The sequence below is a fragment of the Protopterus annectens genome, chromosome 12.part0, assembly GCF_019279795.1.
Source record: "Protopterus annectens isolate FY-2018-M chromosome 12.part0, PAN1.0, whole genome shotgun sequence".
NCBI classification, from domain to species: Eukaryota; Metazoa; Chordata; order Ceratodontiformes; family Protopteridae; genus Protopterus; species Protopterus annectens.
Window position 1 is genome coordinate 101667778 of NC_056746.1, and position 13135 is coordinate 101680912.

At 40.7% G+C, this 13135-nt stretch overlaps 1 protein-coding gene across 1 annotated transcript in view; it reads left to right on the top strand.

The window, feature by feature from the left end:
• The window catches only part of EIF3B (eukaryotic translation initiation factor 3 subunit B), a gene marked incomplete in the record, with an annotated part of 704366 nt that overhangs the window by 325384 nt on the left and 365847 nt on the right, over nucleotides 1-13135 (top strand). The window contains 1 exon segment of the mRNA XM_044089128.1: nucleotides 4279-4401. Coding sequence (XP_043945063.1) covers nucleotides 4279-4401 — 123 coding nt within the window.

Here is a 13135-nt window from a genome sequence, read left to right on the forward strand (position 1 = left end):
ATGATATTAAAGAGAAGGGTGTCCTACATCTGATCCTTGGGAGTGTCTTACAACTGATCCTTGAGAATGCTGACTGAGACTAGAAGGAAACTGGAGTAGTCCTTGTGCCATTTAACCGCCTGTTTTCTATTGGATAGACCACTATGAAGCCAAGTTAGGGTTTGAGCACTGAGACCTAGAGAAGCAAGTTCATGAAGACATTTTTGGTGTGCAGCTGTAGCAGATGTTTTTGATAGGTCAAGGAAGATCTAATGCTAATCCTTATGTGACATGCTGGTGACAGAACCCAACAAATTAAGATGGGGGCGCACTTTCTTCTTAAAGGCTTGTTACTAGCAAGGTCCCCCAGGGCTCCGTATTGGAACCACTGCTTTCTGTTGCTTACATTTATGATGTCCATACAGACATTAAGGCGCATTTCGAGATCAAGTCTGCAGATTATTTCAAAGCTGTGGCTATCCTCCACTCCCCAGAAGACCCTACAGGAGGGACTAAACACACACAAATGATGACAAGACCACAGCCTGAAGCTAAATTCTAAAAAGTGCAGCTTTGTGTTCTTTGGAAAAAGAGAACACCCGTGCACCTGTCATATAAATGATACAGTTACTGGGGATTTGGTCACTGGTCACCTTTTGTAAACAAGGAAGTCTTTTGGCCACCACATATCTATTTGAGTTCAAGGACATTCTAATTCCTCTGTACTCTTTCATTAGTAAACCCATAATAGTATATCTCTCTTTCAGCATGTACCTGTTCAGACACTTCAGCTTGAAAGCCTAGCACTTGTGTACCTGGGGAGCACTTGAGTTCCTTGACATCAAAGGAATGTCTTAATGCTATCCGTCTCTTACAAAACTTGCATAGTCTGACCTTTGCCTACCCTGTAAGACCTCAAATAACCCTGTTGTTCATGACCTCTTACGCAAAACCCATAATGTTACAAATACGTGTACTAGAGACCTAAACCTCCACTGTAGCATAAACAGAATCTGTTGGCAGGACAGACCCTTTCTAAAGAATTCTTCTAATCTGGAGTACATGTATTTATTTATTTATTTTGCATTTGTTTACCGGGAAAGCCCATCTAGACAAAAAAGTCCATTTTCATTGGAGGCCCGGGGAGAAAAGTTCCACAATGACAGTTTATACAAACAGTTTTTACAGAGTAAAAGCCGAGTAAATGTAGAAATGTAGACAAGTTACAAATACATTGGATAAATGTAAAGAGAGAAAACATATTTAAAGCCATAAACAGTGTATATACAGAGGAAAACTTATTAACATGTGGCCTAAGAGCAAGCAGGAAGAAGAATTAATATGATTTGTTAATATAATAGTATGGTTGAGCAGATGGGGGAGCGAGGATCGAGGGAGTAGAGTATACAGAGGTTACTGAGCTCTTATAAAGAAGAGATGAAAGAAATGTTCATGGAGATGGGGAAAAAGTACAGGTAGTAAGTGTAAAGGGTGAGGGGAAGGGAGACAGGAAAAATAAGGTGGGGGTAAAGAAGTCAAATTAGCTGAAGTAAGGAAGGAAGTGTGTGTGAAAATGGCAGGAGAGGGGTAGCAGAAATTTCTCTTTTATCTTAAACAATTTGGCTCCCAAATCCTGTTCACTAAAAACCTGGATAAATGAATGGGTAATTGTAAATATTCCTCTGGTCTGGTTCCAGAATCCCTTATGGACGTGAGAAACAAGTAGGAGTGACTTAATTACTTCGTAAAAGCCTGAGAACCTGTTCTTCATTTGCTTCAGTTTTATTTCACTGCTTAAACACTTCATACAAATTCACATGAAGCATAGTAAATCGGTAAATAATGAAATATAAAATTAAACGGTATGGACGAATTGCAGTGTTATTTAAGACACGTGCAATCTGAGTAAAAGTTGCAAAGTAGTATACAAAGATAAATTAAGCTAACAAACACAGAACAGTTAAAGTTGTATCAAATGATTAACACTAATAGTTGTCTTAAAAAGAAATGTAAATTTAGCCCAATAGAAACTTATTGACACAAGACCCAAAGTTTGTGCATTAAGTTTGTATCCATACGAAAAGGACCAAGGCAGGGAAAAAAAATGCTAGGAATGTAGGACGAGCTTGAGCAGAACTGTACAGTGGAATGACAAAGCTGCAATCAAGTTGTTGTGTCTTTCGTCCTTTCCCGGTTAGGGGTCGCCACAGCAGAACTCCGGTCCGCTAATGATTGGCAGTTGATTTTTACGTGCCGAGTTGCCAGCCCTGATGCACAACCTTCAACGAAGGTACGCCCATTCACGCATGTCTCCACGCAGAAGATGCTCTAGCTGAGAATCGAACCGAACAACGTCTTACTGTGAGGCGACAATGCTACCGCAGCACCACCACCGCGGATATTACAAAGCTGCAATCAAGTATTTATTTAAAATCCCACAGGTAAGATAGAGTTAAAAGGACAGTATGAAGCTGTAAGCTTCCAGTGTCCACAGGCTGCAATAGGGCACAAGTCCTGCATCTATGGCTCGTTCAGGTTTTTACATGTGCAACTACACCATCCGGTAGCTAATGTGCACTCCTGCTGAAATGAGGGCTTTCTTGTGCTTTCCGATACGTGTCTGTTGCAACATTTGTGATGAACACTGCGGCACCAACACAAGTTAGCGGAACCAAGTGTGCATCCATGCTCTTACACGGCATGCTTTCTGTATGCTGTAATGGATGTCAAGTGTTAGGAACCAGACTTTGTCCTTCCATGTGGGCCCATTGAACCATCATTGACGGCTTACAGTTACCCACTACTGTTACTTTGTTAAGCTCTGTGGTCACAGGACTTTGGAGACGGCTCTGTACTGCAGAAGAATAGTGAATTGCAGCATTTCCGTTTCTGTCACATGTTGATTGCTGCAGTAATAGCTAGACCAAACAGTGCTGGGTAGCAGTATCTCGAAGATGAACAGTAGAATATGGTCTTCCCTCATTCCACAAAATGGCAACATTTATCAAGTCTCCCCCACTCCCCCTTCTTCTTGAAGATCTACCCACTTTAAGCCACCATTTCCAGTTATAGTTTGTACATATAAATTTGTTAATCAGAAGGATCACTGCTGCAGTGTAATCTCTCAATCAGTGGGAATTGGTTGCAGGTCAACATTTGACCTTGTGCCTGACGTGTCAGTACATATTCAGTGAACCTAAACAGCAGTATCAAAGTAGACCTTGAGGTCCTGAAATCTGGCTACAGTCATACTTTCCATAATGTCTTCAAAGAGGAGCTGGACTGACCACGCTAAGGACATCAGCATGATTCTGTTTCTGCTCAGCACAAATTAGTCTCCATCATCTTCACTTCTGTTTCTGTGCAGTAAGTAATTAGTAGTCTGTGTCTTAATCCCTTTAAAGGGACTTCCAAAGAGCAGTAAGCATCTATTAAGGAATTATTTTGTTAATTTGTATTTTGTCAAATTGCAGATGAGCAGGGAGTGTCTTATTCCTCTCCATGCTGGCACCTACTCATTTCGTTTTTCTCTGGAAGGAGTTGTTGCCCATCTAGCACACCACAAAAATTTCTGCCATACAGGTCTTGTTTGCTGGACTTCAGAGATAGGCTAAGTCCTTCTGGTGGCAGGAATGACCAGCAGGGTTAAGTCCCTTGATGCTGAGTTTGGACTTTGGAACATAATTGTTGGCTTCTTTGTTCTAAAAGAAGGGATGGAAGATTAGGTGAGTTGACCTTTCATCTTCCATACCTTTTTCTGACATAATCTAGATGTCAAGTCTTGCTTTATACATGTCCTAAAGCATTGGGAGGGGGGTCAGGATTTAAAGGCTGACATCTGCCTGCTGCTAATTATCACAGGTAAGTATTTAAGCTGCAGCAGTGATCCTGTTGTTCAGCCATCTACTGTTGTGGCGGGTATATTGTCACAGCTGTGCTTGTTATTTATTGTTAGTGAGGCATACAGTGTGCCTTCTCTCATCTGCATGGATTAGTGCCACAAGGTGTAGTGAATACTGATGATCAGCTAGGACATTCTGTAATGTGGCATGCAGTTTTGGTACTGCAGGGTTAAGCACACTGGCTGTACTTACTACATCGGAGATAAATTTGTTAGCAGGAAGTAAAGGCAGTGGAACTGTAGGCAGCAGTTTAGATAAAAAAAAAATAGTGACCTTAGGATATACATACATCGTCTTTTTAAATGTTTGAAGGTGTCTACTGTGTGAATTTCAAACTGCTCTTGATTGGTTATTCCATGATGTATAATCTTGTTTTTTCCCCCCTCTTATTTAATAGAAAGCATTATAGCATTTGCATGGGAACCCAATGGTAGCAAGTTTGCCGTACTGCATGGAGAGTCCCCAAGAATTGCAGCCTCCTTTTACCATGTCAAGAACAACGGCAAGATTGAACTCATCAGTAAGTTATTTCAGACATGGACTTAGGGTCCTTAAACTTGGTTCTTTTATCAGATAAGAATGTAGTGCTAATGTGCGCTGGTCCACTTCCATTTTGGCTATGTCACTGAATCCTGTGTAACATGATTGTGATAAAGATTTGTGTTTCTTTGTAATATGACTTGACTATCATACTCTCATTTGTTCATTAATTTGTTTTAGTTTGTTTACCAGTTTTTTTCGACTGGGCAGATGTTCATCGTGCATACAGCTGCAGTCACAACAGATGGGTTTTCCTGCCGTCAGGCGGGTCCTCGGTCGGCCGAATTCCAAAGTCTAGGTCCGTCGGTTGTCATCGCTTCTTCCTGACGTCAGTGCGACAGGGTATAAAAGAACCAGCCGACGCCATTTTCTTCAGTCTTTCTTGCGCGGTGCCGGCAGAAGCAGTTCGCAAGTGCCGGTTGGCCAGCTCCTGAAATTACGAAATTTGGAAACCAAAGTCTTCTTAAAGCTAAGTACCCGTTGAAACTTTTCTTGTCTCAGACCGATGTCAGACACAGTTAATAATTGTATTTCTTGTGGGAAGCAAATACCACATAAGGATTTCCATTCCCTCTGTATACCTTGTTTTGGCCCAGACCACGACGTCTCGGTCTGTCGCTTTTGTGCTACATTCAACAAACGCACTATTAAGCGTCGGGCGGAGTTCGCCCAGCATTATTTTGGGAAAGCATTTAACTATGAACCATGAAAAAGTGTAAGCACTCCAAAGAGAACTATAAATCCAATACAAAGTGCCAGGGCACGCTGGTTTACATTCAGAAACTTTATTCCACAATGAATTAAAATCCACTCTAGGTACTCAGCTCGAGAAACAAAAATGTCAGCTCGACAGATAAATGTGTTAACGCTCTTACATCAACACTTCCAATATGCGTTTTCGTCCTTAGGACTTCATCAGACAATCTACTTCCATTAACACACATTTAAATAATAAATACATTGAATATAATTAACTTAATTATCCATAGAGCTTTATCTATTAATTCAAACACACCAATCTATGTGCATAGTTCATGAATATTAATGCCTATCATTTTAAAGTGCTATAGTGCTTGATGTTTTAAAATATAAATATACACATTTAAAATAAACAATTGAAAACTGGCATGAATCAAATTGTTAAAATGATTAAATACTAATTTCAAATGTTAATTAATATATATATATATATATATATATATATATATATATATATATAAATTAATAAAAATTAACATTCATTCAATCCTTAAAAATATTTTGTTGTGAATGGGAACTAGCTTTATATACAATGAATAGTGCCATCTGGTGTCCATATCCAGAATTACACTACAATTTATTAGCTCTTATTTTAAGTAGAGGTGAAATTGTGAGAAAATCATTGATCCCTGGGTTAGTGTTGGAATCTAGGTTGACCTGCCACCATAACTCCCTACTTTCCAAAATTTCCTCCCACAGGCCCCCTCTAATATCTGGCTTGACTTGATCCAACACATAAAATTCAAACTTGGATTCAGGGCATGTATTCATGTGTTTATATAATGCATTAGTGTTTTTTTGCTTTCAGAATGTCATAATTATGTTCATATCTTCTCCGTTTGAAACATCTCTCCGTTTTACCCACGTAAAACGACTGACATTTCTGACAAATAGCAATATATACTACCCCTCTTCTCTCACAATTATAATAATTCATACTTTTTATCCTTCTCTTTCTACTTTCTATGTATATTTCTACCTTATTCATGATATATGGACATTGTTGGCATCTGCCACATTTGTATGTCCCCCTCCTCACTCTGTTTCTTTCACTTGCTATTTCACTACTCCTTTCTAATATTTTACCTAAATTTGGTGAATTTTTGAAAACTATTTTTGGTTCCATTCTAGGGATTTCTTCTATATCTGTTAAAGAGCTGAACTTGTTCCATTCTTTTTTAAAATTTTCTTCATTGTATATAAAGCTAGTTCCCATTCACAACAAAATATTTTTAAGGATTGAATGTTAATTTTTATTATTTATTTATATATATATATATATATATATATATATATATATGTAATTAATTAACATTTGAAATTAGTATTTAATCATTTTAACAATTTGATTCATGCCAGTTTTTAATTGTTTATTTTAAATGTGTATATTTATATTTTAAAACATCAAGCACTATAGCACTTTAAAATGATAGGCATTAATATTCATGAACTATGCACATAGATTGGTGTGTTTGAATTAATAGATAAAGCTCTATGGATAATTAAGTTAATTATATTCAATGTATTTATTATTTAAATGTGTGTTAATGGAAGTAGATTGTCTGATGAAGTCCTAAGGACGAAAACGCATATTGGAAGTGTTGATTTAAGAGCGTTAACACATTTATCTGTCGAGCTGACATTTTTGTTTCTTGAGCTGAGTACCTAGAGTGGATTTTAATTCATTGTGGAATAAACTTTCTGAATGTAAACCAGCATGCCCTGGCACTTTTTATTGGATTTAAAGCATTTAACTATACTATGTCGTTGGATACTCCGACTCCGGTTTTGTCTAAAAAACGCAAAGACAAGGACCGACACACGAGGTCCGTGGCCTCTACCGACACCACGCCAAAGCCGACTACACGTGGTCCGGTTCTCAGTGAGGCGCCTACGCAGCCCCTGATTACAGACAACACTTCTTTGACTATGTCTCCTGTGCCCGAGGTCGCAGGCTCCTTGGCCCACACCCCGACTACAGATACCGAAGCCACTCTTGGCGTTGAAACTCATAATGCAGACAGGTCCACCTCCACTCAAGGTGTCTTCAGACCTTCCTCTTCTTTCTCCATCAAGGCTTTCACAAAGTCTAAAGCATCCTTGCACCCTAAGAGACCAGCTACACAGGGCCCATCTACAGGCCCCATGCCTAAGAAACAGATGCTTAAAATGGCTGAGGATTTAATTACTCTAATCAGAGGTTCTCAGCACCCACCGGACAAAAGGCCCAGAGTGGAGGAAGATTCCCCCTCCTCTGACCAGGGCTCCATTATTTCAGAGTACTCTGATGATGAGGAACATTCTTACTCCCCTTTTGAAGACTCTGATGCGGAGGAGTCCATCCCTTCTGTATCCCCCCCTGAGGATTACTCATTTGGGGAAACTGTGCATACTTTAAGGGAACACTTCCACTGGGAAGGCCAGGATTATTCAGATTTTTCTCTTGTTACCTCAGCATAGGCCTCTGGCTATACCTCCTGTCTTGGACAATCCTAGATGATGTTTACTCGGAGGCCTGCCTTAACCCGGACTCTCTACCAATAGCACCATTTAAGCCTGACAGGTACTACAGGGTTCCTGACTCGCACCAATTTCTTTACAAAAGCCATGCTGCTGACCCAGAAACCATCTCACAGGGCCCCAAGGGAGTTAAGGCCTCCATTGCCAAAAATCCATTGCCCTCCGAGAGAGATTCCAGATCCTTAGAAAGGTGGGGGAAAAAGGTATATACCTCTGCTACCTTATCCATGAGGGCCTTAAACTGTCAGTTTCATATGCTAAAATACCAACAGTTTTTTTATCACAATTGAAGAGTAAAATGTCACAACCTGAACAACCAGACTTGAAGGAGTTGCAGGATTTGATGCATAGTGCAGAACAAGTGGGTAAGCATACCTTACAATGAGGTTTTGATGCTCTAGGGGCCTCATGTAGAGCTGCTGTTACAGGATCAGTCATACGTAGGCATGCCTGGCTCAAGGAACAAGCCTTGCCTGATCATGTCAAAGCTAAATTACTAAACGCCCCACTTCAAAAGGATGTACTATTTGGTGCTAATGCTGATGAGGTATTAAGGAAAATGGAGGAAAAGGCTAAATCAATGCAAACAGAGAAAGAATTTCTACAGGTTCAACCCCCACGTTTTAGTAGAAATTGGCCTTCCAAAAACTGGTCCTTTCCTGCCACAGACAGACCCCAAGGAGGCAGATACAGGTGCCCTAGGGGCAGAGGACAATCCCAAGGATCGTATAGAGGCAGACAATGGCAAGCCCCTACACAAAGAGGTGGTGAGGACAACTCGCAATCTTTCAGAAAGCAAACCCAATGACTTTCCCCTTTGCATGCCAACCAGGTTTCAAACGGCAGCCCCCTTAGGAGGAAAGCTGGCATTATTTTCAAAAATTGGCATGTTGTCACAAAGGACAAATGGATCCTGGACATTATAAACAGAGGCTACAAATTTCATTTTCACACCCTTCCAAAAATAAGAGGCATGCCAAACCTGCCACACAATCAAAGGGCAGAGGCACAAAAACAAATTGCAGATCTCATAAACATGAAAGCTATTCAAGAGGTACCTACGCACGAACAAGGTCAAGGTTTTTATTCCAGGCTATTTCTGGTGCCAAGGAAGGGAAAATATTGGAGACCTATTTTGGACCTATCCATCCTAAACACATTTCTACTCGTACCAAAATTCAAGATGCTCACTCTACAGCAACTTCTTCCCATGCTGGGCAAGGAGTCTTGGCTGGTAACATTGGACCTCAAGGAGGCATACCTGCATGTCCCAATCAGACAAAATTGCAGAAGGTACCTCAGATTTCTTGCAGGTTAAACCCATTATCAATTCTCTGCATTGCCCTTTGGCTTATCTACTGCACCCAGAGTATTCACGAAATGCCTGGCATCAGTAATTGCCTACTGCAGACTTCAAGGGATACAAATATACCCCTATTTGGACGACTGCCTGATCCAAGTGGACAGCAAGCACATTCTTCTGAAACATCTGGCTTATGTAATAATGTTATTGAAATCTCTGGGATACACAGTCAACAAAAAGAAATCAAGGCTAATACCTTCTCGGAAGATAATTTTCCTAGGTGCCAATTTGGACACAAACACCCAGATGGCCTACCTCACGCCAGAGAAGCAGGGGCAACTAATACAATACTTCAGAACACTAGCAAATTGCACCAGGCTGACTGCAAGGAAAATCCTGCAGGCTCTGGGATTCATGGCATCTTGCATCTTACTAATCCCATGTGCAAAGCTGCACATGAGGAAACTACAATGGTACCTGAAAAACATATGGTCTCAACACAGCCACAGTTTGGAAACAATAATACCACTAATTCCATATCTGCAAAAGGAATTTCTGTGGTGGGCTCAAGCATGTCAAACAAACACAGGTCTTCCATTCAGCAAGCCTCAAGCAAATCAAGTTATCACAACAGACTCCTCGGACTACGCCTGGAAGACATGACAGATCGGTGCATTCAGGGCAAATGGTCCCAAAAAGAAAAGCACCTTCACATCAATCAAAAAGAAATGCTAGCAGTAATAAATGCTGTTATAGCTTTCAAGGACCTTCTACAACCAGGTCAATTATTGATAAGAACGGACAACACCACAGTTATGTGGTACATAAACAGGGAGGAACACATTCTTACCCCCTATGCAGACTGGCCATGTCACTTTGGAACATGGCCATGGACTTACAAATGGAACTACAAGCACAGTACTTGCCAGGCAAGGAAAACACGCTGGCAGGCAACCTAAGCAGGAATATGACAGATCCACACGAATGGAAATTGCATCCAAAAGTTTTTACAGAAATAATCCAAGAATGGGGAAGGCCAGACGTAGATCTCTTTGCCTCCCACAAGAATCATCAATTGACAAAATTCTGCTCAAGGATCTTCCATCCAAAGGCCTGGAGAGTGGACGCTCTTTCTTTCAGTTGGACATCAATGACAGTTTATGCCTTCCCTCCTCTTCCTCTGCTGCCCAAAGTTCTATTAAAGACCAAAGCAGACAGACCAAAGATGATTCTCATTGCTCCGGACTGGCCAAGGCAACACTGGTACCCACTCCTGAGGAGCCTGATGCATTCCCCACCATGGACCCTGCCTCTAATGCCTCTTCTTCTGACTCAGCACAGTTTCAGAACTCTTCACAGCCAGCTAAAAACACTCAATCTAGCCACATGGAAGATTCCTTAGCATCTCAACAGGCCCTACTCTCCAAGGAGGTGCAGGATGTCATTTTGGAGGCCAGAAGGCCATCAACTAGAAAAGCTTACTCCGCAAAATGGAAACGTTTTTGTGTCTGGAATGAGAAAATGGGGCAGGATCCTGGAAAACTGAATTTACCTCAAATACTACAATATTTGGCTGAACTGCTAAGCAGTGGACTTTCTTTCTCCTCCATCAAAATACATGCCTCAGCCATTTCTGCAGAATACAACACTGATCCACCTTTATTCTCTCACCCTCTCTTAAGACAGTTCCTCAGAGGGGCTAAGAATTTAAGGCCTCCATGGAAACAACCAATACCTGCTTGGGATCTTAATTTCATTCTGGAAAAATTGACCTTGCCTCCTTTTGAGCCAGCTGCCTAATCAGATTTGCAATATTTGTCCTGGAAAACAGCTTTCCTTCTGGCTATCACCTCAGCTTGTAGAGTTTCAGAACTACAGGCTCTCATGGCTGTCCAACCCTTTATCATCTTCCATCAGGACAGAGTTTCCTTACGAACCAACCCGACCTTTATGCCTAAAGTGGTATCCAGGGTAGCTTTAAATCAGGCCATACATTTACCTACTTTTAATCCTAATCCTCAAAACAAAGGGGAGAGATTACTACATTCCTTGGACATCCACAGACAGCTGCGTTATTATTTGGACAGAACAAAGCCTTTCAGAAAATCAGAACAGCTCTTTGTGGCCTATGCGGTAGGAGCTCAAGGGAAGCCAATTTCCAAACAGACAATTTCAAAATGGATAGCCCACTGCATACGCTTTTGCTATTCCTTTCATGGCAAAACTGTTCCTACAGGCATTAGAACTCATTCCACCAGGGCCACAGCCACCTCTACAGCCTTCCTCAGAGGAGTTCCTTCCAAGGTTATTTTGGAAGCAGCCACTTGGAGTTCTGTGCATACCTTTTCCAAGCACTACAACCTACCATTTTACTCCAAATCTAGAGCAGGCTTTGCCACTGCAGTCTTGCAGGGCATTTTGGCTCCTCCTAGTTCCAACTAGTGCCTACCACCCCTTTCTTAGCTTTGGGATTCTACCCATCTGTTATGACTGCAGCTGTATGCACGATGAATATAGTACAGTTTTGTACCTACCATAAACGTAGATGTTCGAGTGCTAATACAGCTGCAGTCCAGGTTTCCCTCCCTCCTTCCCCTCTTGAGACAGGCCTATAGGCTAACACATCCTCATACAACCTGATTGGGGTTTTCATTTATGATGTATTTGCTTGCAACTACTGTATTTTGATTATATAGCACTGCATTATCACACAAATTTATTATTGCCTTCCTTCTGGGGGCACCTGACATCTGGGGCAAGAAAAACTGAAGAAAATGGCGTCGGCTGGTTCCTTTATACCCCTGTCGCACTGACGTCAGGGAAGAAGCGACGACAACCGATGCCGGACCTAGACTTTGGAATTCGGCCGACCGAGGACCCGCCTGACGGCAGGAGAACCCATCTGTTATGACTGCAGCTGTATTAGCACTCTAACATCTACATTTATGGTAGGTACAAAACTGTACTTTCTCATTTACAGAAGATATTAAACAGATAAGAAAAGTGATACGAATTTTTTTTTTTTATTTTATACATACTATTTACTGTTAAACCTTATTGCAGAAATTTCAGATGTTACAGTAAGGCATGTGGTTTTTATAACCTCATCTACTCACCACTTCTTCTTGCCCGCAGTCTTGGGTAGGATTGGACAGTACATTTTTGGCATTTATACACAACTCCGGAAGCATATGTTCAGAAAACCAACAGCCTTACTTATCCACTCACAAAGCTAGTGAGTCAGCAGTGGTTGCCCTTTATTCCATTCACATCCCCACACTGGCACTCGTTATTCTAGCACCAATACTCTAATAAGCAGTCCACATCCAGAGATCCACTGGAAGACCATGTCAGGAACACCTGGCTATGTTCTTTCTCTTCAGCAAGCTAACTTTAGCACAAATAACCCCGCCTCTTACCCCCATTTTCCAGTATCTCTCTTGGCCTCCAAAATATTTTAGCATTTGCAATAAACAGTGAAGACTCAGTTGTAAGTAAAATGTATATAATCCAAGTCTCTTGTAACTACTTGTATACTGTGCAGTGTTAAACTAACCCTTCATGACATTAATACCCACAGCTAACTAACATTATTATTTCTGTAAATTGCTACTTACTAATACACCTTCTAAGTTGTTCCCTAATGCAACTTGAATCTTGTGTAACTCCTGCTTTAATACAAGTATGTCTGTTTACAGCTATTCCACTACAAATGCTTGTATATAATATATTCTGTTTCAGCATGATATTGTGATCTTATCAGTCTGAATATATTCTTTTATTCAACTTGCTGTTATGTAATGTGAACCAGTTCAACTTTGCAACTGTTTATAATTTTGTAATAAACACAAAGATAACACTAACTTTTTAATTTACTTGTGTTTGTCTACATTGTTTTGTTATGTAACATTATATAAAAAACAATCTTCCCCAGGCTTTGCTGAAAAGAGGTTCTATACCTAGTTCAACTTCCCCAGTCAACAAATGAAAATACTTAAGTGCATACATACCAGAAAATTGTGCAGAGCTTTCTTGTGAGGCACTCTACTTTAGAGACCTCCATTTAAGGACCCTACTTCCCCATGGGATCTCAGTTTGGTAATGCAGGCACTAATATATTCCTCCTTTGAAC